The sequence below is a fragment of the Lontra canadensis genome, unplaced genomic scaffold (genome assembly GCF_010015895.1).
Source record: "Lontra canadensis isolate GAN:19392208 unplaced genomic scaffold, GSC_riverotter_1.0 scaffold8, whole genome shotgun sequence".
NCBI classification, from domain to species: Eukaryota; Metazoa; Chordata; class Mammalia; order Carnivora; family Mustelidae; genus Lontra; species Lontra canadensis.
In genome coordinates, this window is record NW_022631002.1 from 16,636,367 (window position 1) to 16,663,967 (window position 27,601).

At 51.0% G+C, this 27,601-nt stretch overlaps 2 protein-coding genes across 11 annotated transcripts in view; both read right to left on the bottom strand.

The window, feature by feature from the left end:
- Positions 1–427: 427 nt before the first annotated feature.
- HAS3 (hyaluronan synthase 3) lies at positions 428–27,439 on the bottom strand. 10 transcript variants are annotated; one of them, XM_032854089.1, is made up of 6 exons: positions 27,336–27,407; positions 17,326–17,398; positions 12,157–12,258; positions 7,642–8,283; positions 4,475–4,576; positions 428–3,637 (listed from the first exon to the last, which is right to left on the bottom strand). In XM_032854089.1, the coding sequence occupies exons 2-6, from the start codon at positions 17,374–17,376 to the stop codon at positions 2,714–2,716; spliced, it is 1,821 nt and encodes a 606-aa protein (XP_032709980.1). In that variant the 5' UTR covers positions 17,377–17,398; positions 27,336–27,407; the 3' UTR covers positions 428–2,713. The 10 variants fall into 10 exon arrangements, with proteins under 10 accessions (XP_032709980.1, XP_032709981.1, XP_032709982.1 ...); XM_032854090.1 differs by lacking the exon at positions 17,326–17,398 and having other exon boundaries at positions 12,155–12,258; positions 27,336–27,439; XM_032854091.1 differs by lacking the exon at positions 17,326–17,398 and having other exon boundaries at positions 12,157–12,254; positions 27,336–27,368.
- The window catches only part of TANGO6 (transport and golgi organization 6 homolog), a 183,027-nt gene continuing 182,787 nt past the window's right edge, over positions 27,362–27,601 (bottom strand). Inside the window, exon 19 of the mRNA XM_032854085.1 lies at positions 27,362–27,449. The gene's annotated coding sequence lies outside the window, so the exon portion shown is untranslated. The remainder of the gene's footprint in view (positions 27,450–27,601) is intronic.

Genomic DNA, 27,601 nt, shown 5'->3' on the forward strand with positions numbered 1-27,601 from the left:
AAGAATATTTTCTGCTTTTCATTCTTTCAGCTTGGCCACAGTTCTGTGTTATCTGCCAGGTAAAATGCTGTCACTCAAGGAGGAAGCAAACGCCAACTTTTAACCTTAGCTAGGATTAATCTGCCAGTGATTTCACCAGAGACCTTGCCCATTCTCAACAATTAAAAGTTAAGCCACGGGAGGTGCAGTTACCAACAAGGTGAGTCTGCTATATACCCCAGGTCCAGATGCAGCTGGGACTACTTACCCTGTTTGAGTTCCACTGCCAACTATCTTGACAGAACTATTTCTATCCCAAGGACCTCTTCTGAAACTGGAATAAAACCAGTTTAAGTACAAGGAGAAAGTTCAGAGATAACCAACATTATGTGAGAATCTTTATTTTGACAAATAAGTGCAGTATAAAATATTAGACCTGAAAAGTAAAAAAAAAAAAAAAAAAAAAGTAAAAATAAATATGTTTACAAATTATTGTAGAAAGAATACAAAAGGGTTAAAATTCTCAATGAGGAAAAACCAAAATGTGTCCAGTTGTATAAAGGCTCTTCCCTTGCAAGAAATGGGGATAAAGCTGAAGACCCAGTTTGGTTTCGCTGCTGAAAAAGGTACAAAATAACTTAGAAAAACCAGTCGAGGTCAAACGTTGTGAGCCCACTACTTGTACCTGCCTACTCTTGATTTGAGCAAAGTTGATAACCACAGTGCAAGGCAGAGCTGACGGTAGGACAACGAGGAGTTTTCCATCCAGGAGTCTATCCTACCTTCACCTTCAAGTAAAAGCTGAAGAAAAACAAGCCCTTAGTGAAGTCTGAGCTCTGCAGTTGGCTGACCGGATTTCCTCCATTGTAGTGCTCAAAATAGTTTACTTGGCCAGCAAAAACACGGAAGAGCCTGAACAACTGCCTTTAGTAAATGCCTGCTGCCTCTTCTAGCCTTAATGGGTCAGGCCCAACACCACCCAGCAGTCTTACCAGAAGCTCGAGGTGTATGTGATGCAACGGTGTTGGCTGCACCTAGAAAACCCTTGTGTTCATGGGAGATGAAAGAAAGCACCAGGGTTTGCCAATCCGTGGCTCAGAGCACACTTTGTTCCTTTGCAGGAAGCACCTGGGCACACTAGAGGCTTGCCCCCTCAAGTCCTTGTCTACCTTAGTGCTGGTTCTGAGGGCTTAGCAGGCCCTGCTGAGAATGGACATTTGGAGAGGGCGAGCAGGCACGCATGCAAGCAAGTATCCACTAAGTCAAAGGCTTAGTCGCGATCCCAGGTTTCAAACCCAAGAGCTGAGAATAGTCTAGATTGCAAAGCTCTAGAAAATGCCTTCCCTCTTGCCCCCCAAAAAGCAGAAGAGAAAGCCTCAAGGGGCATGAGAGAGAAAGGAAGAACCTTAGGATTTGGGAACCAATTCCATCTCTGAGTTTGGTTTCTGGGAAAAAGCAAGCAAGTGCAATAATGACTTGGCTCTAAGAATTCCCTGGAGAAGCCACTGAGGATAATGCACAGTCTCAAAGATGACCAGCTTGGATTTGAGGCTTCACTTAGGGAATACTGAAAAGCTTTCCCTGGAGATGATTGTCAAGAACTGTAGCCTGAAAGTCATGCACGCTTAGCCAGCTGCTGAGGAATCTGTCCAAGCAATTCCAAGATTGTAGTTAATTTGGTCAAAGGCTCCTAATCCGTTTTTCCCCCACCTGCTGAGGGTAGGGGTGCCTGTGGCAGAGGGGCCTGTGAGACCCAGGCTCTGCCTCAGTTGCCACCTTGAAAAACTTAACCAATGAGAAAGATGGAAGAGGTGACTGCATCACCTCGAAGAAAGCAAAGGGAGGAGACTCTCTTAGACTCATTGGAGTTTGAGAGAGGAATTCAGAAGTATACAGGATGAAATTCCTGAGCCCTCATTTCCTCTCCCCAGCAGAGATCAGACAAGCTCATCTAGATGTCAGGCAGTTTCCAGGTGAGACACACTCGGCCCAAGACCTCCTTACAGGCCCTGGCCTTTAGCACCACCACCAATCTTTGTTCCTCCTGGCTGACTTTAGTTTCTAACACAGATACATATACACACTCAAAAGCAATTCAGTGCCAACTCCCTGCTAGTGTAGCTCATCCTTGGGATGTGGAGATGTGGAATGGAGTATGTCCCATAATAAAGCACCATTCCTGGACCCTGTTTTCTGATGCCCAAAGATCAGGCTTCTGGGCCTTGTATCTTAGGCACAATCTTATTGCATTGATAGCTAGATTTGGGGATGGGGGTGGGGACACATTACTAGCTGGTCCAGATCTCAGGAGTTCTCCCACCACCTCTAGTTGTGTTCAGATTGTGTAGGAGAACCCCTTGCCACAGGCTGTCACTTACCTATCAGAAGTTGCCACTGATTGGAACTAAATGGTTTAGCACACTTCTGGGTTCCCTTTGGATCCTGGGGAAGCCGGTGGAATCTTTCCTAGAGGCCACCACGCATGCAGAGGCAAGCAGATGGATGGTGTGAAAACAAGTCTGTGCCCCCTGAGCTGGAATGGTGGTGTCTCCTGTAAGCAGAACTGCCCCAGACCATATAGTACAGTCACCGTTCTTTGCACTGCAGACTTGTCCTTTGGACCATTAATACACTAAAACAGCACACCCTCCTCCCTCCCACCCCATCTTTTCTCTTCCATTCCCCTTCCCTCCCTTACCCATTGCACTTTTCCCACTCTGCTTGGGGGGCTGTGTCACACCTCAGCAAAAGCTAAGCTATACTGCTCTGGCTTCTTCCCACATCGCCGGGCAATTATGGCCAGATACAACATGAGGAGGGCCACCCAGTAGCAGCCGTACAGGATGGCCCCAGAAACCAGGAAGGCTAGCTCTGTCTCACTGAATAGATCCTGGCAATAAGCTGTATAGGCCAGCCCCCCTAGAAGGACTGCCACCCAGATGGACACGGGGATGAGGCCAATGAAGTTCACCACGATGGTTTTTCGGCCAGAAGTGCCCCAGCCAGACTTGTTGATGGTAGCAATGGCAAAGATCTTGGCTGGCAGGAGGCTGGACATATAGAGAAGGGAATAGAGGGACATGAAGATCATTTCTGCGTTGCCCCGAAGGAAGCAGGCATAGGTAGCCTTGATAATGCCCACCAGCTGCACTGTCAGCAGGAAGAGGAGAATATTCCAGATGCGGCCTCGGTAGAAAAGCTGTATTACTGTGGCAATGAGGAAGAAGGGGAAGAAACCTGTGACCACTGATTCGTAGGTCATCCAGAGGTGGTGCTTATGGAACCACAGAGAGTTGTAGAGCCACTCCCGGAAGTAGGACTTGCTCCAGCGCGTCTGCTGGTTGAGCCACCGGAGGTACTTGGTGGGCGTCTCTGTGAGGCACTTGGAGCGCGCTGTATACTTAGTCCGGTAGCCGAGGCTCAGGACCCGGTTGGTGAGGTGGCGGTCATCTCCAAAGCTGCACTTGCTGCCTAGGAACTTCTGATGGTACCAGTCCTCCAAGAACTGCTGGAGGAGGCTATTGCGGTACATGCCCAGAGGCCCACTAATGCACTGCACACAGCCAAAGTAGGACTGGCAGGCCCGCTCCACATTGAAGGCCATCCAGTACCGCACACTGCTCAGGAAGGAGATCCACGAGTCATACTTGTTGAGGATCTGCAAGGGAACCAGAGATGCTGGGCCTCCTCACCTGGGGACTTGAGCCCCGGGAGAGAGACACCTGAGGCCATGAGGCCTCCTTTCCCCTGAGTCCCGCAGCCCACTGCTCAGTACCTGGCCATCAGTCCTAATCCAGCCAGAGCTGGGACACCTGAGGCTCGGAGGAGCCAGCCCTACCCACTCACTCTCCCCATCCCCTCATTGCCCTCTGCACTGACTGTCCCAGTGACACTGCTCTAACCTTCAGAGCCACCTGCAGTCTCAGGAAACAGCTTGTGGTGGTGGCAGAGAGAAGGGCTTGAGAAGGGTGCATAGCACCCCCCAGGCATCTGTTCTACAGCCAACTGTCTACAGTTGGAAAGCTTCTCAGGAAGACCTGATCTGTTACCAGCAGTACCCTTGGGAAGATCTGGCCCCTTAATCTCGCCATACTGCCTTCTCACCATTCAGCGCAACCCTTCCATAAGAACAAGGCTTTCTCAAGGGTCTGACTTGGGAGGTGCTCATTGCACTACAGTCAACAAGCACCCTCTGTGATCAGTAGCCGCAGAACACCAAGCCCCTCCCAGCAGCATGGGCTCTCTACTACATACCTGTTCAGTGATTTTGAAAAAGACCAGAAAAGAGATTGGGTACCTAGTGTGCCTTTTGATACTAGTGAGAGCTATCAAAGAAGAGGGCCCCCCCACACACACACGCACTGCCTTGACACACCACAAACTCATGCACCTCCAAAATAATAGTCAAGATGCTCACTTCCCAGGCATATCCATTGGATTAGGAAGCAGAAAAGAGTCTGGACCCCACCCCCAGAAATCCCTTGTTACTGCTTACTTGGACATCTCCTCCAACTCCCCCTACTTGGGGGTCCTCCTCCAGGACTCGAAGCATCTCGATGGTGCAGGCCGGATCCAGCACGGTGTCAGAGTCACACACCTGTGGAGGGAGTGTGTGGTCAGCCCATTTTGACATCCAGCCTGTGTCCACGGCATGCTGCTCACCTCTTCAGGGCCATAACCACCCTTCCTGGATTCACTGCCACCACTAGCAAAGAGATCTATGCTAAATAGGTCAGATGAATAACAAAAAGTAAGGAAAAGGAGAGTTTAGATACCACATTGACAGCCAACTAGGCTGACAAAAGAAACCCTGGAGACTCGGTGTCAGGGAAACATGCTTAGCACTGGGCCAATTTTTAGCCTCTATAGGGCCAGGCTCCACAAAAATGGTCTCAGAACATTTCCCTAGAGGAAAAGGAGGTACACACTGAAATCATATGTTAGGTACGGTGGCTAGACCCAGGTCAGCAGACACTCCAGTTGAGGCCAAGAAATGGCTCTTGCCATGAGGCTGCTGCCCAAAGTGCTCTCCTAGATTAATATGGTCTTCCCAGTTTCAGCCTCTGGTCTCCTGGGCAACCCGCCCAGCACACAAGTGGAGGATGTATCCACCTGGCCCTAGGTACCCTGCTAATACCGCTGCAAGTTCCTCTGTGTGCTTTTGGCCAAGTGTCTAAGATCAGGGCATGGTATGTCCAAGGGCTGCTCTCACCCGGTTTCTCAGGAGCCTGAGTCTGGCACCTTAAAGCACTTGTCCACCCTGACATGACACCTGGATTTACTCTGAATGAGCATGGAGGCTGGCAACAGCTGCCTCCAACCAGAGCCTAGAACACATCCTGCCCACTTGCCCACCTTCCCTCAGGAGGCTTATGGTCTGATTCTAACAGGTAGCTCCATTATTAGTTGAACCCGAGCTATGAGCACTTATCCTTTTGGCGGACTCCTTATTTCCTGGAATATTACTGAGTTGACAAGGCCCAGATAATCACTGGCAGAACAACAGAGCAAACAGTATCCACAGATGAGCCTAAACCTTGCTTTGCAAAAGCCTAAAATCCTTTTAGTAAAGTTGCTAATGCCTGCGGGGAGGGGGCTGCCTCCTTCCTTGTTGGGTTTTCTCTTGCCAGGCTGGAAGACATGGTCCTGGCCAGAGACAAGCAGCAAAATGTTGAAAGGGCTCCAGGTGAAGCCATCACACCTGTTCCCTCCTACCTCCCCACCAGCACACCTTGGGAGAAGGTGCCTTGAGAGCCTCAGGCCAGACTCCCGGAGCCTCTTCAGCCAACAGGCCAGGCTTTTCAGTGCTTCTGGTCTCAGGGCTACTTCCTGCCCCGTCCCTAACCCATTCTTCACGCTGCTCAGCTTCCTTCACTCCAGGTGGGTCTTTCTAACAGATCAGGGTAGGGAAGTTAGAGCTCTTGTCCACCTGGGTTTCCCTACTCGCCGAAGCAGGGCTATCTCCTGGCACACCCACAGCAGGGCTATTGGGGGACAGGCTGAAATCCACCAAACAGGGCTGAACCCCAGGCTGCCCCAGGCAGTGAGCCCAGAGCCATAAAGAAAAAGGCTGGCTCAGGTGTGTGAGCCTATTTATTGATCCACCAGAATGAATCCACAGGAAATGATCCGTAAAGGAAGATGTGTGGCAGGTTTAGGGAATTCTGTGCTACAAGGGAGTAGACAGAGTCCCTGTGACTTGAGCATGTGCCAGGGTTCAAGGGCTTTTCCTGTGCCTGCTGAGTCTCCAGGAAAGCTTCAGAGGCCCTGTGATCCTAGATGAACTGCAGAATCAAATGCCTCAACATCCCTCCCTATAAGGCCCTAGAAAGACAGAAAAAGGCCAATGTACCAATTCATCTGAGGATGCAACTTTCAAAAAAGCCCGAACCAAAACACCGGTGGCAAGCTAATTTTAGGTGGGTACAATGGAGAACATTCAATGTCGATATACTCAACATGCCCCCAGCAAGACGGAGCTGGCACACAGGTGGGCTGCCATGACAGCCATTATTCATTCACAGGATGGGCAAGACCCTCTGGCATGTGCGGACAAGAAATGCAACAGAGAAGCGGACATGCGGGTGCTGGACCGGAAACTGGGGTTCTCAGTGCAGTTTCTACTTGGTACTGAAGTGTGTGAGCTTTTCATCAGTTCTTTCTAGGTTTTGTTATTTGAAAGTTGGGAGCTGTGTTAACTGTGTTAACCTAATAACATTTCCAGCCTGGTGTCAATGACCTTTTTGACTCGAAGCTGGGCAGAATCTGTTCAGGATCCTAGCCTTGCCAAGGACTGCTGCAGGATTAAGCTGCGGGATGAGCCACTGCTGTGTCCCTCCACTTCAAAACACGAATGTGACACTGGGTAGAGCAGGGCTCTCTGGCCCAGAACTGAAACAACAATCGAGTGAGTTGGAGCATGATTTCTTCTGCTCCTTACCACACCTCCTTAGGGACAGATTCTCCTCATGTTACCAAGGGGAAGGCCGAATGGATATGGTCACACTGCCTAGGCTCAAATCCCACCTCTGCACCTCACTGCTGTGTGACATTAGGCAAGTGACGTAACTTCTTGGGGCTTTCAGATTCACCTTCTATGAATGGAAGTAGTAATAGTATTTATCCTCTAGGAATATTATGAGGGTTAAAAGGACTAATATGTAGGGACGCCTGGGTAGGCCAGTCGGTCAAGCATCTGCCTCCGGCGCAGGTCATGGTCCTGGGGTGGAGTCCTGTGCGTCGACCTCCTTGCTCAGTGGGGAGCCTGGTTCTCCCTCAGCCTGCCACTCCCCCTGCTTGTGCTCTCTCTGACAGATAAATAAAATCTTAAAATAAAAAAAAGAAGAACTACTATGTATGAAGGGCCTACAATAGTGTGTGCTATGAATTAGGTGCTATCCACTTGGTAGCTCTTATTAGTACTGGGATACCAGGCCAGAGGTGCACACTAAGCCCCACGGGTGGGTAAGAGAAGAACCAGAATTCCATCCCTGGCCTTTAGGACCCCAGGACTGCTGTTCAGAGCAGCCGTGGCCTCAGTGCCTTCTGAAGTTCAGACGAAGGATGCACACAACACAAAGGACCTCAACTGGACCTAAAATCCCTGCCCGGTGCGCCCAGCCCGCCGGACACGTGCGCGCACCCCGGTAACGGTGTGCTTACCTGGATGTAGTCCACCGAATCGCCAAGAGCCTTGAAAGCCGTGTACATGACCTCTCGCTTGCCTCCCCATTTCTGCATGATGCACGAAAAGGTGCTGCCTCGCACCACATCCCGCACACGGTCCATGCCCTCCTGCAGGCTGGCCTCCGTCTCCCCATCCCCCGCCTCATGGAAGTTGCTGCGCCACACGAAGAAACCAGCTTGCTCAGTGCCCCCTAGCACCTCGTGGAAGATGTCCAGCATGTAGGCATCCTCCTGGCGATTGCCATCCACCACCATAACCACCTTGAGGTCAGTGAAGGCGATGCGCTGGGCTGAGCGCAGGCACTTGCGCAGGTAGTCGGGGTCCTCCTGGTAGGCGGCGATGCAGAGTGCCACCGAGCGCCGCGACCGCGACGGCACCGGGAGTTTCAGCGGCCGGCCAGCCCGCCGCATCCGCCGGTGCTCCAGGAAAGCGAACAGGCTCTGGATGAGCAGATGCAGGCCCAGGATGGCCCCATACAGGCCGAAAGACAGGTAGTGCTTCTCCGTGTGAATGAACTGGTAGCCTGTCACATAAGCTGCTAGGATGCCGCCCAGCACCGCCAGGGCAAACAGGCTGGTGCCCACCACACGCAGGGCTGTCGTTAGCTGCACCGGCATCTGGAGGGGGAGAGAGGGAGGTGTGGAGTCAGGTGGAAGACAGCATTTCCGGTCAGTGGGAGCAGGGGCATGTTCTCTGGGCCAGGCCCCCAGGGTTCGAATGCCAGCTCTGCCACGAACTCTCTGTGTGCCTCTGCTCTGCCCCTTAGTTCATTCATCTGTGAAACGGGGACTGCAGCACTAACCTTGTAGCACCTTTGAGGGTGAAATGGATTACATATGTAAAGTGTTTCGAGTAGCATATATTCTTGTTAGACCAAAGCCAGAAAGAGCTATCTGATCCCCACCTGGTGGACAGCGATCCTGGGATCTGCCTGACCCACAGCTCTTCTAGGCGACCTTCAGGAAGGATGAGCCTGAGGCCCCAGGCTGCTCTGAGCACATGCAGGGCCAGGGAGGGGAAAGGGGGGGGGTGACCAGAGAGGCAGCCAGTAGCCAAGAGCTTCTTCTTCTTCTTCTTTTTTAAGATTTTCTTTACTTATTTGACAGAGAAGATCACAAGCAGGCAGAGAGGCAGAGAGAGAGGGAGAATCAGGCTCCCTGCTGAGCAGAGAGATGTGGGGCTCGATCCCAGGACCCTGAGATCATGACCTGAGGCTGAAGGCAGAGGCTTAACCGACTGAGCCACCCAGGCGCCCCTGGCCAAGAGCTTCTACCTGCTCTGTACCCACCAGGGTCCTGTACAGAGGGAGGGGAAGTAAAGCACGCCCACCCATGAGGCCCATAAACAAAGTGGAGGAGGAAAAGATGAGAAACAGCAGGAAACATAAAGAGGGGGAGGAACTTCTCTCTCTTGAAACAGCAAAATCACTAAGAGAAAGTTGCCCTGTGTTCTCTGCTATGTCACCTTTTTCTCATTTACTGTAGAGGCAGGAAAGAAAGGGAAAGCAACCGGGAAAAGCAGAGGAAAAAAAGAAGAAATGAGAGCTGGGGTGTGGGCAGCTCTCCTGGAAACCCAGCAGTCAGGGCGCCAGAGGGAACTGCAGCCACCACTGCAGCAGCCTGGGAGAGTGGCTACCTGGGAAGCCCCATCCACTTGGTCCTAGTGCCTGCATGGCAGCTCCATGCTGGTCCACCTGGCAATGCTGCCAGACTCCATCTGCACTCAAGCCTTAGTGCCGCATCTGCCCTGAGGAAAAGAGCTTAGCACTCAGCACCGAAGACTTGTGCTTGAGACACAGCTCTATCCCCTCCTGACTGCTTGACCTCGCCCAAGTGGTCTGAGACTTCGGGTCCCCACAAGAGGGGGTTCCAATGGTTTCTTGCTCCATAGGGCTCAGGTAAATAAATACTTTCCCTGTAATTAGAAGCACTTCCTGCTCTGAAGAACTACCCAAGTTGGAAGGCTGATTGGGGAAGGGAGGAGGGGCTGATGAGGACAGCTCCCCACTCCTCATTCTGACCCATGCCTTGCCCCCCCCCATCCCCTTTCTTTGCCACCTGCCTGATCTGGAGATTGCCATTTCCAATGCTACCCACCCACCCTCTACAGGCAACAGGGGTCTTGCTTCCAAGCCAGCTCCAACTCTAGGTCTTACTGGAACCAACCCTTGAGCCCTGCTCCAACACAAATGCACCTTCTTGCCAGGGGAACAGTGCCTGTGCCCCTACCACCTGCCACACAGCATAGGTGAGGAACGCGCAGCCACTGCCTAAGTCGGTCTGAGATTCAGGCAGCAGCTGCAGCATTCCAGCAGCTGCGGTCCGGAAAGTGCTGTTGGCAGCCTCGCGGCTTCGGGAAGCTCGGCCTCCAGGCGCTCTGCCCCGCCATTCCTGGGAGCCTGCTTCCTCTGCAGGACTCCCAGCCTTCCCTGGTAGCTCCCCACACTCGAATGCGCCTGCGGCTCAGGGGCACCGAGGCCCCGCACCCCCTCCAGGAGAGCCCCCTGCCCCGTAGCCCTCTAGACCTTATATGCCAAAGGGGCGCCCCAGGACACCACTGCCCACCTGCGCTCTGGGAGAGGGCCGGGGGCGCTGAGGCCAGCCCGGCAACCTGCCGGGTGCTGGCGCCCCGCCTCGGTGCAATGCCGGAGGCGGTGCCCACCAGGTTAATGCAGCCGGGAAGGCGCTCGCCAGGCTTCTCACCCCCGCCTGAGCCTCGCCTTCTGGCAAAGGCGGCGCCGGCCACACCCACGTGCCGGTTTCCCACGACTCAGCGGGGAAGGAACGGAAAACCCAAAAAATCAGTCGGACCAGGCCCTGCTCATCTCCTCTGGGCCCCAGCTACCTTGGCAAAGTGTGCCTGCAGACAAAGGCAGCATCTCCGGTGTCGTCGGCCCCTTCCTCTCCCGGGCAGGACCCCCAAACCCCGCACACGAATTGGAGGCACTACCCTGACACCCCGTACCCCACCGAGGACCAAAAATGTCCCGCAGCCAAAACCCCACGAGCAATTAGGTGCTGGTGCGGGCTCTGGCAGAGGCGCCCCTGCCCAGAGAGGGGGCCGTGCCACCTCAAGCGGGGAGAGGGGAACCTCGACCACCTCTCACCCACCCCCATTTCGTTCAGAAGAGATCCGCTAGACCTTGGTCCCCGTAGGTAATGCGCACCCGGCTTCAAGGACACTACGTTGGGGGGCGCTCCCTAAGACACCTCCCCGCAGGTGACTGAAGGAGAAAACCCTCAGCCAAGGACGCACGCCGCCAATCTACACCCGAAACTTTGCGGGGTTGCCACTGTGCAGCCTCTCCAGCTGACAGGTGTGCCCTGCTACGGGGCCCACACGAGGCGGGATGGAAACTTGCGCGCGGGGGCTGGGTCTTTTCCCCTTGCGCCTGGCCGGCCGGCCGCCCTCCCGGCCCCTCCGAGCCGGCTGGGGAAGGGGAAGCCGGGCCCGCAGATACATGCGGCCGTGGCCCGGCTGACCCGCAGGGCCCAGAGCACCCGTCATCTTGGTGCGGGACAGGTGCGAACCCCCGGGCGGGAGTGGGGGAGGGAGAGACTCCGACCAGACTCGTGCCCCGAGTCGTCCGCCCCCTAATCCATTCACAAAACAGAAGCCGCAAGGGAGGAAGGGAGGCGAGGCTGGAGGAGGAGAGGATGGAGGAAGAAAGGGAGGAGGGGTCAGTGGGGAGGGGGCTGCAGGAACCACCGCGGTAAAGCCTGGAGACACCGCAGCCCTCAGCCGGCCTCCCGGCGCCGGACGCAGCGCCCGCAGGGGCTGTTGGGGGGGGCGGGTAGCGGGTGGGGGTCCGCCGGGCTCGGCCAGCGGCACCCTTGGAGCCGGGCGCAGCCCCCGCGCGCCGCGGCCCGCCCCTCGGATGTGGCCGGCTGGCCGGGCCCGCGCTCACCGTGCCGCCGGCTGCCCGCGCTCCGGTGCTCAGCAGGCCCGCGGCGGCTCCATGCCCCTCCTCCCGCTCCTTTCCGCCGCCGCGCCTCGCCGCGCCTCTCTCGCCCGGGTGCACAGCCGCCGCCGCCGCGCGCTCCGACTGACGAGCGCCGGCCCCACGGAGCCGCCTTTAAGTACCGAGCGCGTCCCCGCCGGGAGAGGCGCCCTCCTCCGGCCCTAGGGCCGGGAAAGTTGGGAAGAGTGGGAGGGCCCCCCCCCCCGAGGGCCGCGAGGGGCACCCCCTTATTGGCTCAGTCGGAGGGAGCTATAAGCGGCGGGCGCTCGGCGGGACGCTGGGACCCGCGTGCACGCGGCTCCAGCGGGTCTCTGCGCCCCGGGAAGGTGGGTTCTCCCAAGGCGACCAGAGGACGAGCTCCTCCGCGCTTGCCCCGGGGCCAGCTGCCCAGGAGGAGGCGGTCATTATGCTCAACCTGGAACCTGGAGCCTTGTTAACTTTCAATATAACCCCTAGGGACTTCCAAAACTGTTAACTCTCCATCTCTCCATTCCGCCACCCTCGCGCCCGGCTTGAAATCTACTCACTCTGCAAAACCACCGAGGCGATGGAAATCTTCCCCCGACTGCAGCACGCGGAGGGGCTGTTCGCTGTATAGGGTACTCCCTAAAACCAAGACAGCAGAACCTTCCTGCCCGCAAAAAAAAAAAAAAAAAAAAAAAGCGCATAAGAGTAATTGTCAAATATAAAAAGACTGTTCCAAGAAGGTGTTAACAATTGTGACAAGCTTAGCTTTAGATTCCGCAGTGGGGCGCTGATGACTTTAAGGGTTTGCAAAAGCTCCAAATGGTTTTGCAGGAACCTTGTAAGTTCCTGTGTCTTAAAGCCAAAACCAACTTCTCCTCCCCTTTTCTTACACCTTTATTTCCGACATCCGTAACCTCCTAAATCCCCAACTGACCTTACAGCCAGTGGTTTCCAGGACCCCAAAAGCTGCTGCTGGACTTGGATGAGATGGGGTGGGGTCAGGGAGAGGTGGGGGAGTTGTCAGCAGAGCAAGTTTAGAAGCAGTTGAATTAGACCCCAATTTCTAAATCTCGGAAAAACTTGAAGAGATAAAGACTAGTAAAAAATGAATTTACATGTCCTCCAAACACACCTGAGATAATTTCTACCACTTCTTCCCAAGCTGCAACAAATTTATAGCAACATTAGTTGCAGTCTATAAGCTGCTGCTCTTAGAAATCTTAGGGGCTGGGACACCTGGGTGGCTCAGGCAGTTAAGCCTCTGCCTTCTACTCCAGTCCATGATCTGGGGCTCCCCACTCAGCGGGGAGTCTGCTTCTCCCTTTACCCCCCTCCCCTACTCATGTGCCTATGCTCTCTCTCTAATAAATAAATATAATCTTAAAAAAAAAAGGAAAGAAAGAAATCTTAGGGGCTCAGGGACTTGCCTGCCCACCCTTACTCATGCTCATTGCTGAGTTCCTCAGGCACACAAAAACCCCTGGCAAAGACACCTGCTTCACCCCCTCACATCTTGCAGTACAGAAATCAAATCATTTCACACTTTGGCTTGAGAAGATCATCACTAATATGCTATATGGTTTAAATATCCTTTTTTGTGTGTGTTTTTAAAAACTAGTATTGAGGGGCGCCTGGGTGGCTCAATGGGTTAAAGCTTCTGCCTTCCGCTCAGGTCATGATCCCAGGGTCCTGGGATAAGGCCCCACATCGGCTCTCTGCTCAGCAGGGAGCCTGCTTCCCTTCCTCTCTCTCTGCCTGCCTCTCTGCCTACCTGTGATCTCTGTCTGTCAAATAAATAAATAAAATCTTAAAAAAAAAAAAGATTAGAAAAAAAAACCCCTAGTATTGAATCCACAATGGGAATATGTTTTGAACCTGAGATGGGCCCTAAGAAGAGCTAATAACACACAGGTGGAGAGAGGCAGCTTTGGTTAAGAGGAAGGCTTTGGAGTCAGTTCTGCCACTAGCTGTGTGGCACTGACCTCAGTGTCTTCGTCCCAAAAATGGGACTGAGTATTTGACAGGGTTGTTACAAGAATTGAGGACACTGGCTGAGAGCAGGTGCTCAGTAAAAGTTAACTCCAGTTATCCTCAACCAGAGAACGGCATCTGTTTGCCAGTGTTCTGGATTCTACAAGCTCATTCCTCCAGGATGTGACCCTCAGTGACCAGAAATTCAGAGATCAGTGTCACTGAAAAATACCTTGCTTCCAATGCATGATGGACTGCCCTAGAGCCCCGATCCACCTCCTCCACATCCAGGGGCATCATCACAGAGCCAGACACTGGAGGAGCTATCTGATCCCACCTCCCACCCAAATCTGAAATCTGCAACATTTTAGATCAAGGAAAACAAGCAGGGTCTTGGGGTGGGGGGAAAAAATGAATGAATCAGTCTGATGGGAGTGAATATCCCATTTGAAGATGTCCCTGTAAGAAGGGTGCAGGTGCCCTGTAGTCAAGAGAAATCAGAAATCCAGATATATAGATATAGATATAATTTTATTTATTTGAGAGAGCACCAACCGGGGGTGCGGGGGGAGAGAGAAGCAGACTCCCCTGCTGAGCAGTAGGCCTCCGATGTGAGCCTAGATTCCAGAACCCTGAGATCACAACCTGAGCTGAAGGCAGACGCTCAACCGACTGAGATACCCAGGTGCCCAGAAATCCAGATTTTTTAAAAAAGGTTTATTTTAGGGGTGCCTGGGTGGTTCAGTTAAGCCACTGCATTCGGCTCAGGTTGTGATCTGGTATCGAGTCCCACATCGGGCTCCCAGCTCCATGGGGAGGCTGTTTCTTCCACTGACCTTCTCCTCTCTCATACTCTCTCTCACTCTCTCTCTCAAATAAACAAATAAAATCTTTTTTTTTTAAAGGTTTATTTTAGAGGGAGAGAGAGAGAGCATGCGAGCAGGGGGAGGGGCTAAGGGAGACAGAGACAGACTCCCTGCTGAGCAGGGAGCTGGAAAAGGAGGAACTCCATCCCAGGACCCCAGGATCATGACCTGAGCCAAAATTAAGTCAGACACTTAAACAACTGAGCCACCCAGGTGCCCCAGAAATCCAGATTTTTATGTGGAATCTCCTTATTTTTTAGTGTTGGCAACTAATTCAAATGTTGGGAAGAAAAAAAAAAAAAAAACAGCTCACAGGCCAGGCAAAATGTGTCTGTGAGTCATACACAGCCCACTGACTGCTTATAAGTGACCTGTTTAGAAGCTGAGAGAATGGAGCAGCCAGTTTGGAAAGATCCTGTCTGCCCTCAACACAACAGCATCATGACTTCTCTGGGAGCAAGCTTCCTGAGGTTGTTCCAGGAACATCTCATGCCTAATTATTTTCTAAGGCTTCAACTTTGTCCTACAGGCTTATTGTCTATCTCACTCAGTTGGCTCCAGGGAGTTTTATAGATGGTGGGCTAGTCAATTAAAAACTCCTAAATCAACAGCAGGTCCAGATGCAACATCATTGGCTTGGCCCCCTGACTGGCTTCCCCTAAGAAGCAAATTCTCTTTTTCTGATCTGCAGAGCCAGCGACCCTGTATTATCAGATGGCAAGAAGAATCTTTACCTTTGTGGCCAGCCTTGCCAGGGAGGATTTGCCTGTAATTAACATCCAGTTTGCAGTGCCCTATTTGCATTCTTCTCTTCCAAGGGAGGAGGGCAGGGGAATCTTTAAGGGGCTGATACAATAAAGCTCAACTTTATCTCTGCTTTCCACTGGGGATTGAAGAATAGGACTAATTCCATACCCACTCACTTAAAAACATGAATTCAGATGTTGCTGAACTGGCTTTTACATGGGTTCCAAGGGATAAAGCCTCCCTATTCGGCTCAGCAATAGAAAATGTGTGCTGCATTCCAACATTCATTTGACAAACACTCAACACCAGCCCAGAGAAGGGAATGATGCTTTGGCACCAGGAAGTCTCCGGCTGGTCCCTGCCATCTAGATAGTCATCCATTTTGAAGACAAATACCTTGAGAAGTGGCAGTTTATAATTAGATGTTGACGAGAGAATCCAACTAGAAGAATTTGAGGATTTCAGGAAAGAGATCTCTGTGAGCTGGAGTGGGCTGAGCAGAGTTCCCTGGAGAACTTGAGCTGACTATGTAGAAAGACAAGAACATTCTAGATGGCAAGAAGAGCTTTAAGAACAAGAGCAGGTAGGGAGGCTTGGGTGGCTCCATTGGTTGAGGGGCCAACTCAGTTTCGGCTCAGGTCATGATCTCCGGTAGGGGGAACTTCATGAACTTCATGACCCATAAACCCCAGGTCAGGCTCTGCACTCTGTGGGGAATCTGCTTGAGATTCTCTCTCAGCCTCTCTCTCTCTGCCCCTCCCCCTGCTCCCACTCTCTCTCTGAAATAAATTAATCTTAAAAAAAAAAAAATGTACACTGAAGAACTTGCAACAGTACCTGCTCCAAGGAGGGCCTGACGAGTTGTAGCTGCTGAGGAGGAGGATGCTAAGGACAGATTCTGGAGCCTTGAGTGACTGAATGAGGAGCTTGCATTTTATGTGGCAGTGGTGGAGAATTCTTGAAGTCCGTGCAAGGTGGGAGTAAGTTACATGTATTGTCTGGGGACAGCTGAGCTGCGGTTTTGGGGGCTCAGGAGCGGGAACAGGTATCAGAGGTGTGTTAACAAGCCAATAAGCCAGAGCAAAGGGGTGCAAGGGGCGGCGGGCACTGTTGGTGCTGCCCTTAGGAAGTGTCCCTGCAGGCAGGCAGTGTCACTCTCTTGGGCACAAGTGAGGGCGGAGATGAGGGGATCATCAAGAGAAAGAGACTTCTATCCTTTGGGGGTGTTCAAAGGGCCATTCTCCAAGCTTTGGTGGGTTTGAGGTAACTGAAGCTGACAGGTCCATCAACAAAGATTTCACCTTTCTGCCACTCTTCAAATCCGAACTTGTGAAAGGCTCAAACACCTTGCACCAAGAAGAGTCTGCCATCCAGTGTCCCTTGTCACGGCTGGGGCTTGAAGCTGCGGGACAAGCCTGCCAGGAGCCAGGGTGCTGCTCCGCTGCTCTCCTAGCGAGTGACGGGGCAGGGGGTGGGGGGCGGGCAGAGGGGCCTTCTAGCGCCACAGTGGCCCCCTCAGCCTCTGACCTCACGCTTCAGTGCTCCTGGATGGCGTGCAGCCCAGGGCTTCCAGCGAAGCAGAGGAGACTGGGCGATGGCAGCCAAGCCAGCGCTCCAGGCTCCATCCTATCAACTTCTCTGTGCGGACCATAATCAAAACCCCTTGAAGCTAATGAAGGTGAATTTAAACTGGCCTCCAAAGAATAGCAGGTTTTGTCCCCCCAGCTGACTAAACAGGGCTTCCTCTTCAAGGCAGCTTAATCTGCAACACTAGTTAATACGTAATTCCAAGTGGAAAGTATGTGCCTTGACGACAGCAAGGCAGCTACGACCCAACAAAGTTATCCTTTCATAACTTGCCCCTCTTACAGACAAGTACTCTGTAATCAGTACCCTTTGGGGCTCTGTTTGACGAAGCAGGTGTAAGAACTTTTCGGTACCGCAGTTACAATGGTGAGATTTTAACTCCAGGCTCTCTCTCTCCCTCCTTGGATGGAAGAATGGTTTTCATTTCAAATTAAGGGGCCTCTGCTCTGCTGGCGACAGAGCAGTCAGTGCCCACTAAGGGGCGAGGTTCTTTTATGCTGGCTGGAAGGTCAGGATTAGGAGGGCACACCAGAAAGATAACCCCGAATATCAAACCAGACCTGGAGATGGTTTTCTTGGAATCCTGAACAGCAAAAGCTCTTCCAGGCCATTTTTCCTCTCTCTCCCCCTCTCCTAGGTGAATGCAGGAAAACAAAAAAAACAAACAAACAAACAAACAAAAAAAAATCCAGACAGCAATTTTCAACCATAATCTCCTTCCTGTTGGGATATTGTGCAGCCACTAAGAATTATGCTCATGAAGAGAACATAGGAATCTGCTGAAATGCTTATGATGCAAGGTTAACTAAAAAAGGCAGGATACAAACTTGTTATGTATGAATGACTACATTTATGTTCATGTTTTCTTTTAAATCCTATAAATTAAAAGGCAAAAGAGAAGTTCACTCAGATTATCAGGATCAGGTCTTGTCTGGGGTAGTGGAACAATAGATTTTTCTCCCTTTGCCTTTCTCTCTGTAGTCTCCCTATTTTCTATTAATATAATAATTTTGTAATAAAAAGGTATTTTAAAATGATATAAATCCTGAAATTATAGAATTTCCTTCTAAGCTGGGGCTAGGTGCGGTAGAGTCTATATCATACACGGGTTCAAGTAAAAAGGGTTTGGAAACCTCAGCAAAGAAAGCAGTAAAGGGGCACCTGGCTGGCTCAACATAGCTGACTCTTGATCTCGGGGTTGTTAGTTTGAGCCCCACATTAGGTATAGGAATTACTTTAAAAAAAAAAAGGAAAAAAGAAAGAGCAGTCAAGTCAGGAGGGCCAAGATATAGACAGGATTAGTGGCAGTCAAAACATGAGTAATTTGCTTTATTTAAATCCTTCCCTTTGAGAGAATTTAGCAGAGAAGGAAGAAGTATGCATAGCTGTGCTAGCTCATCCAGCACCTTTACCGAATTATAAAAAGTTTTCCTCCTGGCAGCATAGCTAGGAGCCACGGCACATGGCTTGTGTGGCACACCCCAGCCGGCGTCAGCCCCCATTTATCCCCTCATCCAGGATCGTGGTGATCCTGGGTAAGGGTGGGAGGTGCACGGGGGAAGATGGGCTCTAGGTGGACCCTGAAGGGATGCTTTTCCTGAAAAAAAAAAAAAAAAAAAAAAAAAAAAAGGATATCCAAGAATGATGATGTCAACAGCTTTGCACTGAGGCTAGAGGAAGCCCCAGGAAGAGGTTCTGCTCTGGGTGTTATCAACTGGCTGCCCCCGCGACCCCCAGTGCGCACAAAACTCACTGTATCCAAAATGCACACATGCACACTTGCTCTTTACACAAGCACACACCCACTTTCTGGACTTCAGCAGAACACAATCCCAGTCTACCTTCTCGGCCACTGTATCAGCAGCAGGAGGGAAACAGATCCCTTAAGGTAACCTTGTTCCAAATTCACTGAGCTCTTGTTACAATAACATCAACAACAGTGTTTAAATGTGCTGGCATTTCTGCTTCAGTCCTCTTCCTTGATGAAACACATCATTAGTCATTGTCACAGAGGAGGTCAAAAGATGGATCCTCCATAAAACCAATTAGAGAAGAGCCAAGGGTGGGGGCAGTTTCCACCAACTCCTTCATGGGGAAGGCCCTTCCCCCAACAAAGTATGGCCTACTATCAGATTTTCTTTTAGCTAGGACACCCCCTTAACACACACACAGACACATACTCACACACTTTTCTCACGAGGTAAACTAATGCAGGGGTTTTGGCATCTGGCTGCTGCACATTAGACTTCTAAAACCTTGGAGCTTTTCACAAAACACGACTGCCTGGACCCTATCCCAGATCAATTTAGAATCACTGGGGGTGAACCCCAGGCTTGATTTTTTTTTTTTTTTTTTAATTCGTTAGGTGATTCCACTAGTTTCCAAGGTTGAGAACGAACACATCCTGAGGATGCTCGTCAGCTGAGATTTGCAAGCGCATCGCTGGCTCCCGGAGGACTGCGGAGAGCCAGCCAACCCCCGAGGCGAGCTCCAGAGCGTGGAAGTGTCTGTCCGTTTTCCTCCAGCACCGTTTTCCTCTGCCACACCTGTCCGAATTAACTGACCTTAAAAACTGAATAATGAACGAATGAGCTACCAAGCCCGAAGGAAGAAAGGAAAAGGAGAAAGGGAGAAACACGGAAGAGGACAGGACCAGATGGGCAGGATCAGTCCCCACAACTCGGCAATATACCTGGAATTGGATTGACGTCGTCTCTTTGTTGGCAAAGGTGCTGCCTTTTCGAGGAGAACTGGGGGGTGTGGGGAAGCCAGCCAGCCCTTGTCAATGGAAGGACACAGCTGCCAAAACCTGACTTGGATTACCTTCCAGTTTCTAAACAAAAGAACTTCTGCACTTTGGGGGCTTTTCCTACCCAAAGGATGGCTTAGGGTAATGGGTCTGAATTGCTCTCTTTTGGAGCATGGGGTCCCCAGGACCATCTCTCTCCCTTGGTCCTGGCCTTGGCCAGGGAGAAATCCCTATGTGGCTGACACTGCAGCCTCCAACTCTGATGCTCACAGTTTCCTTGGGGCAGTTTGCTGACCCCCACCCCGCCCCCACAGCTCTCTGAGGCATCGGCACCACCATTCTTTCAGCAAAAACAGCCTAATTTCAGGCTGGCCCTTCCCTTGGATTAATATGGTCACCATAGGATGTGAAGTTTTGAAAGTGCTGTGTGGTCTCATAAAGGTGTGTTGTATGTGGGTGGGGGAAGGCGGAGACGATGTTCAAGCTCTGGAGACTCTGCCAGTGCAGAGCAGGTGGCTTTGTTCTCCCCAGCGCCAGGCGACCTCCGCGCGTGATGACTGGGGCTCTGCATCAGAAAAGCCCCACCCAGGCACCGTTCAGAGCAGGCTTCAGTTCCAAGGCAGAGAGCGAAGATTAAATCTTACATCATTTAATAAGCCACTTAAAGGCCCCCGCCGCTTTCCACAGCTCCGTGGCAGAGAGGGCGCTCCTGCGGCTCAGGAGCTCCCTGCAAACTGCCCTCTGCTGACACCACAGCTCTCCCTCTGCTGCTCTTGGGGGGAGGCAGGTGCTGGCCGGCCGACAGGCTGAGCCTAAGAACTAGGGAACAGAAGAACAAGGTTCTCTGCCCTCGTGCACTCACATCTCCCCTTCCCCTGTCTTTTCCCGTTTGCAAAAACTTGCGTGTCTGGACCTTATTTCTCCCTTCTGCAACAGAGGGCTGTTCATTCTGGTCTCGTGTTTTGTTTTTTTTTTTTCTCTCGAGGGAGGGTGTGGAATAGAGCTATCAATGTATACAAGCAAGGAATACAGATGCAACAGATCACCGTTTAAAACGATCCATTGTGATCATTCTGAACAGGCAATCTGAGAACTGACGCCCTGCTTCCAGGAGATGAAAGGGTAAAAAAAGCCAAACCAAAACAATGGCAAACCTTCAAAGGGGATGTATCTGGGCTGTGACTGGATCTATAGGAAGACTTTCCATACTTCCGGTGCTGTACGCATCTTGGCCATCTTGGGTGTCTGCTACCTTTGCCACCCGCAGGAAGAAGAACAAGCCTTTAGACAAGCAAGTTATGACAGCTGTTCAAGTATAAGAGCAGGAGGACTGGGGAGTTTTAGCAGATCTCATCTCTAGCTGCTGGGTCAACAAAGAGGTCAAACACGAGACACAACAAATTCTGGTGTCTGAGCCTGGGTTTGGTGTGCGAGGACACTGCTCAGAGGAAATCACGGCTGATGTTTCGCTTGACATAGGTCGTCCATTTAAACAAGCAGGGAACCACTTTCCTGGTCCTCACTTACATTAAGAACACTTTTTTTTTTCTTTCATGATTTGGAAATAGATACTCTTTGGGGAATAGCAAAGCACAGTGGTTAAAAGCCCAGCTTCGGGAGCCAGACTGCCTGGGTCCAAATACTGGTTTAGCTACTTATCACTGGGTATGTAATCTAGGGTGAGTAATTAGTCTCTTGGGTGCCTCACTTTTCCCATCTGTAAAACAGGGATAATAATAATACCTACCTCACAGGCCAGGTGGGAGGCTTTAGTGGATTAATAGATCTCAAATGCACAGAAGAGCACAATAAACTCTTCACAGCGTGAGGATGCTGTTCAGTGATGTGGAATGTGCGGATGTCATTTGTTCTGCACGTTACAAGATGAACTTGATGCTCTGAAGGGCCATCAGACCCAGTGTCCTCAATCTGGTTTGGGAAACGTGGTCCCTATCCTGGGGACACTGCAAACCCCTTAAGAGGGCATCCCCAAACACCCAGGGCACAGTCTCAGAACTGAAAGTATGGTAAAAATCGTTTCTGGTTTTTAGTAGGCTGTATGCCCAGCCTAGGGCTTCAACTCACAGCCCCTAGATCAAGAGGCGTGTCCTCTACCAACCGAGTCAGCCAGGCGTCCCTGGCAAGAATCCTTTTTAGCAGACCTGTAGGGGCTCAGGATTTCTTGCCAGGAGAGGCCTAATAAGCTGGTGAGTATACCTGCAAAGTGTGTTGTTGTGCCGCCATCGGTGGTTTTGGTATACTGAACACTCTAGCCCCTGTGGCTTGCCCAGTCCTTAAATTGTTTAGAGCATGGTTTCCACACTTCTGCTGTGGAGAGTGAACCGGTATCTCATGGGTATTAGAGCAATGCCGACTGAGGAGAGGGGAATGTGGATCAGCACACACTTTCTGGTGGACATGGTGGTACAAACATTTAAAAGTGTCCAAAGCCAGGCACCTGGCTGGCTCAGGAGGTACAGAATGCAACACCTGATCTTGGGGTTGTGAGTTCGAGCCCCAGGCTGGTTGTGAAGATTACTTAAAAATAAAATCTTAAAAACAAAAACTAACAATGTTCAAAGCAGCACAATCCAACATTAGACCTCTTAGGACCTATCCTGTAAAAACGCTTCAGTATGCAAAGAGGTATGTTGAGAGTTCCTGAAGAATCACTGGAAATTAGAAACAACTCAATGGACCATCAAGAAACAAATGTCTACACCCGCTGTAGCTCACCTACACTGCAGGAGACATGTGCCATCACAAAGGACAGGGAGCTGTGAGTAGTGACAGGACAGAGTCTCCAAGACATAAAACTAAGAAAAAAAATATGTGGGACACTATTTATGGTTCAATCCTATTTTGGCTTTTGAAAGCAGTAATTCAGGCCTGTATTCATTTCGGAGAAGCGTGAGAGGCGAGAGAGATCTGAAGGGACATTGACGACATGGCCAGCGGTGATCCTGGGGTTGGAGTGGAGGTGAAATTGGGCGCATTTTCTTTTCTTTTTTTTTTTTGTTACATATGTATTACATTTGTTAGAGTTGATAATAACATATGTGATTGGAAAACACACTCACACACCTGGACGCAGCCAGGTATCCGTACTTGAGGGCTCAGTCGCTGGCGGGCATCTTCAGAGGCGGCCCAGGGCAAGCACAGGGGTCTTGGTAGGCACCCCTTACTTAGCATGTGTCGGGGGACATCAGACTCTATCTTCATGGGACACACATGCTCGGGCTCACCTGGATATATGAACCGTGAGTTTTCTTCCCAAACTGCGTCTATACTCATTTGGGGGTTGAGGAGGAGGCTCTCTAGTATTTAACAGATGTTTGAGAGTCTGGCTAAGACCCTCAAAGAGGGTTTGACCAGGGGCCAAATCCCCCCACAGGGGAGTAACAGTAGCTGGCTTCCCTGTTCCAAGAGGCTATTGTGAGAAGCAGAGGAGGTTTTGGATGCAAAACAACTTTCCAAACGACAAGGAACACAGAGCAACTGCTCTTCCTATGCTGTGCCCCACGGGGCCTGCACAGGGTCCCAGGAGGGAGGACAGTCCCTGAGCCCTCCTGGCCGCACAGAGCTCCAGAGTCTGGAGGAAGAACCGTAGAGAAGGACAACAGCGGAGGACCCTTTGCAGCAGTAGGCACGGCCCCCTCCAGGGCGGGTGGTGAGGGTCTGCCTCCCCTCCTCACCTGCCAGCATGCAGCCCTGAGCCCCGCCAGCAGGGAGGAGTGCCCGAGCCAGCGCCCAGGAAGACAGCTTCCCAGCCCCCAGCAGCACCTCCGTTCCCAGCTGGGGCGGCGCGCACTGCAGTCAGCCGGCGGCATGTGACTGCAGAACGTCTGCAGGACTTGCTGGAGGACACGGCAGCCCCGGCGCCCGCCGTCAGGCACCAGCGGCTACCGCTACCGCTCCACAGCCTGCCTGGAACTCCGCTCCCTTCTCTCCCCCTCGCCCTTACCACCGACATTCTGGCTGAGATGCTGCAATTCTCTGCAAAAAGACTACAGAAGCCAGTTGGGTTCTGTACAGGTCAGATGAATCATCCCCCAACTCGTATCTCCTAACGGAACCGCTTTCAGATGCCTCAGCCATGCCCCCGCCTCTGCTGAGCAACCCAGGCAGCAGGCAGGCGAGGCTCTCCCAGACCAAGGGTGTGGGGAGGGGGTAGATTTGCTTTCCAGAGAAGGGGGGTGGTGAAGAGATGGGGCTTGCGGGGCGCCTGGGTGGCTCAGTGGGTTAAGCCGCTGCCTTCGGCTCGGGTCATGATCTCAGGGTCCTGGGATCGAGCCCCGCATCGGGCTCTCTGCTCTGCAGGGAGCCTGCTTCCTCCTCTCTCTCTGTCTGCTTGTGATCTCTCTCTGTCAAATAAATAAATAAAAAATCTTTAAAAAAAAAAAAAAAAAAAAAAAAAGAGATGGGGCTTGCCTCTTCTTTGTGATGGAGGAAAAAAAGTACAAAACCCCTTGGGGCTAGAGGCATTTCCCATATTACAGCATTCATCCATGTGGCCTTAAGCACTTGACAAAAAGAAGCTGAAGGGGCTGCCCCACCTCCTTGCTGAGAGTGGTCTGCAAGGCTCCACGGGTCCAGTGCCCTGTACTCAGGCCCACCAATTCCCCTTCCCTCAAGCTCACTGCCCTGGAGCCAGCCTGGCCTCTGGCCCGTCCTCAAACCTGCCGGACACACTTTCACCTCCAGGCCTGTGCACTTGTCCTTTGCTTTGTCTGGAATGTTCTTCCGCCAGAACATCTTCCTGGTCACTCCCTCACCTCCTTCTGATCTTTATGCAAATACCAACTTCCCAGTGAGGCCCGCTCTAAACAACAGATCTAGGGGCGCCTGGGTGGCTCAGTGGGTTAAGCTTCTGCCTTTGGCTCAGGTCATGATCCCAGGGTCCTGGGATAAAGCCCTGCAATGGGGGGGGGTGTGTGTGTCTCTGCTCAGCAGGGAGCCTGCTTCCCTCCTTCCCCAACCCCCCCGCCTGCCTCTCTGCCTACTTGTGATCTCTCTCAAATAAATAAAATCTTAAAAAAAAAAAACAACAACTGATCTAAACGTACAGCCCCAATCCCCGTACAATCTGCACCCACCTTCCTGACTTCATTTTCCTCCACAGCATTTAACCTCACTTGACATTCTGTCTCCTGTATTGGTTATCTTCTTTATTATCTGTCTCCTGTACAACGGGAGCTTCCCCCGAGGCAAGGTTCAGTCTGCTTTGCTTGCTATGGTGTTCTCAGTGCCTGGCACGGCATCTGGCACACAGTAGGTGCTCAGTAAATGGCTCTCACAGTTGCTGTGATTTGCTCTGCTATCCTCCAGTCCCTGGCACCTTGGCCCTTCTACATAGATGGGTGAGCAGAGCCACAGGAAAGGTGAAGGGATGAAGGAGAGAAGTGAAGAAGGGAGAGGAGTATTAGCAAGTACAGAGAGATGGTACGGAGCAAAGTGAAGGGCAGGAGATTTCTGATTAAGGAACAGAGGGCTTGTAGAAGGGCACTTGCCAAGCAGGAGGAATCACACGGCAGAGAGGGAGACCCTCCAGAAGACTCTCCAGGGAGTCACTTGAATAAGCAGTTGAAGCTCAGGAAGTAGACGTGGGGCTTGGCCGCAGCCTTGTCTCCTGCTTTGGAGCCATCCTCTGTAGGCCAAGGAGCTACAGACAGCAGGCCTGCACACAGGAGCAAGAAGCTGGGAAGGGAAAGGAGGGAGATAGGGTAGAACGGGGCCAAGTAAAAGACCACACGGATGATCCAAGGGAGTCTGTATGGCGGACAGCTGGGCAGTGGAAGGGACCAAAGGGGAGAGGCCAAGGCAAGTTCAGTAGGACAGGTAAGGGAGTAGACTGGAAGGGCAGCAGAGAGAAGGTGGCCTTGAAGGAGGGGAGAGATGGGAGCAAGCTGGAGGACATTGCTGTTACATATTCCAGAGAACCAGACACACCTCATGGGCCCTGTGGAAGGGGGCATCATTGCTGCTCCCGCCACTGGCCATGGATTTCTGTGCCTCTTTCCTTCTTCTTTTCCTTTTTTTAGTTTTATATTTTTATTAACCCTAAGGTTTTTTTTTTTTTTAAGTTTGCTTATTTTTTTAGTAATCTCTGTAGCCAATGTGGGGCTCGAACTCATGATCAAGAGTCACATGCTCCTCTGACTGAACCAGCCAGGTGCCCCTGAAGTTCTTAATTCTCATTTATGTACATATAAATACTACACACACACACACACACACACACACAAAATAAATTTGTAAATATAAATTTGGAAACTTTTTAATATTTTGGTCATGTTTAAGAGGGTTACATTATGGTGTCTTTCCCCTGAGTTTGGTAACAAGGTCTGAAAAGGTTATTCTTTGAAATGGAATCCATCAAAATCAATAAAGAACAGATGCTTTTAGCCATTTGCCAAATAACTCAAATTAAGAGGCAATTTATAAATGGAGATACAGGGACTAGAATGCTTCCTGAGGCACTCCCTAGAAGAACAGGTTGTGAGACTACAGAGTTTCTCAGTCTAATCAACGTGATCAGTTAGGATCTATCTTCAGAACTGGAATGCACTTAATGCAAACCAAGTTAATCTAATCATCTAACATATCCAATCTAATGATCTAAAGTACATTGTATGGAGTCTAGTTAAAGGCACACCAAGAAACAAGAATTTTCAGGGTATATGCAGCTGGTTCAACGGAGATTTTTCTCTGATCTAAAAGCCCCAATCCTGATTTTCTACATCCTGATTTGGAGAATGGAAACAAATCCAGCTCCCCTAGCTGAATGATACTATTTCTCAAAAATATGTAATCACCTTTGTTCTAATTCTTTGTTTACTAAGCTAGCTTATGATCTGTATCTGTAAGAAGGCCATTTTACTTATTTATTTAAAGTATATTTATTTTAAGTAAGCTCTATACCCACCATGGGCCTTGAACTCACGACCCTGAGATCAAGAATCTCATGCTCTTCCGACCAAACCAGCCAGGTGCCCCAGAAGGCCACTTAATTTAAAGGAATGCCCACCACAAAGGTTCTAAGCTAAGAACCTCCTCTGTAATCTGGCCAGACAGAAAGAGCCTGTGGTTAACTGGCATGTGGGCACAGCTCCTTCAGTCACCTGTGAGATATGGGAAGTTGTGTTTTGGTTGCCCTAGGCCTGGTTTCCCCAGGGAGTGGAGATAAAATTGTGTACCTAGCTCTGCAAAGCTGAGGACTGGTCGAGAAGCTCTGGGTTAACCTTGTCAAGGTGCTGACATCAGGGAGGGCTTGTCCGAAGCAGTCAGCCTGTTTCTCCTTTTTGTCTTCTCTCTCTCTTTTTAAAAACATTTATTTGGGCAGGGGGGGTGGATGGAGAATGTAAGCAGGGAGAGGGGCAGAGGGATAAGCAGACTCCTTACTGAGCAGGGAGCCCAATGTGGGACTCGATCCCAGGACCCTGAGATCATGACCTGAGCCGAAGTCACGCACTTAACTGACTGAGCCACCAAGGTACCACTTTGTCTTCTCTTTTAGCTGCAATCAAATTCAGCAGCCACAATATATAAATAAGTAAAGAGGAGTCCACAGTGCTACATCTGACATGATTTCAATAAACATGGCATCATGTCACCAATACGCTATCCACTTTCTGGTACACATTTAATCAACCCATTGTCTAAGCGTTTCCCCCTCAAGAAGCAGAGGACCAAATGCAAAATATAAACTCTCTCATCTGAGATGTTTGTGGCTCTTTTGTCCTACAATCATGGCAACTTAGTGAAAACAGTAGCAGAGGGAGTGAAGAAAATAGCTCAGGGGGACAAACAAAGGGCTTTTACCCTTCATCTCTGGAAGATTCAACCGGCTTGATGCTCTTTTCTGGAGGTCAAATCCTCCTCAGTGCATTAGCTTTCCATCTCAATAGCAGAAGACCAGATTCAGACCTGTTCTCTCTAGCCAAAAAAATTTTATTCCATTTTGCATGTTTCGATAACAGTTTCCTTCCCCTCCCTGCCTCCAAATGCATTTGTGCTCTGATCTGCCTCTTGAGCAGCCAAGGATGACTAGCTCTGGCTGCTCCTCATTATTGCAAGGAAGAACAATC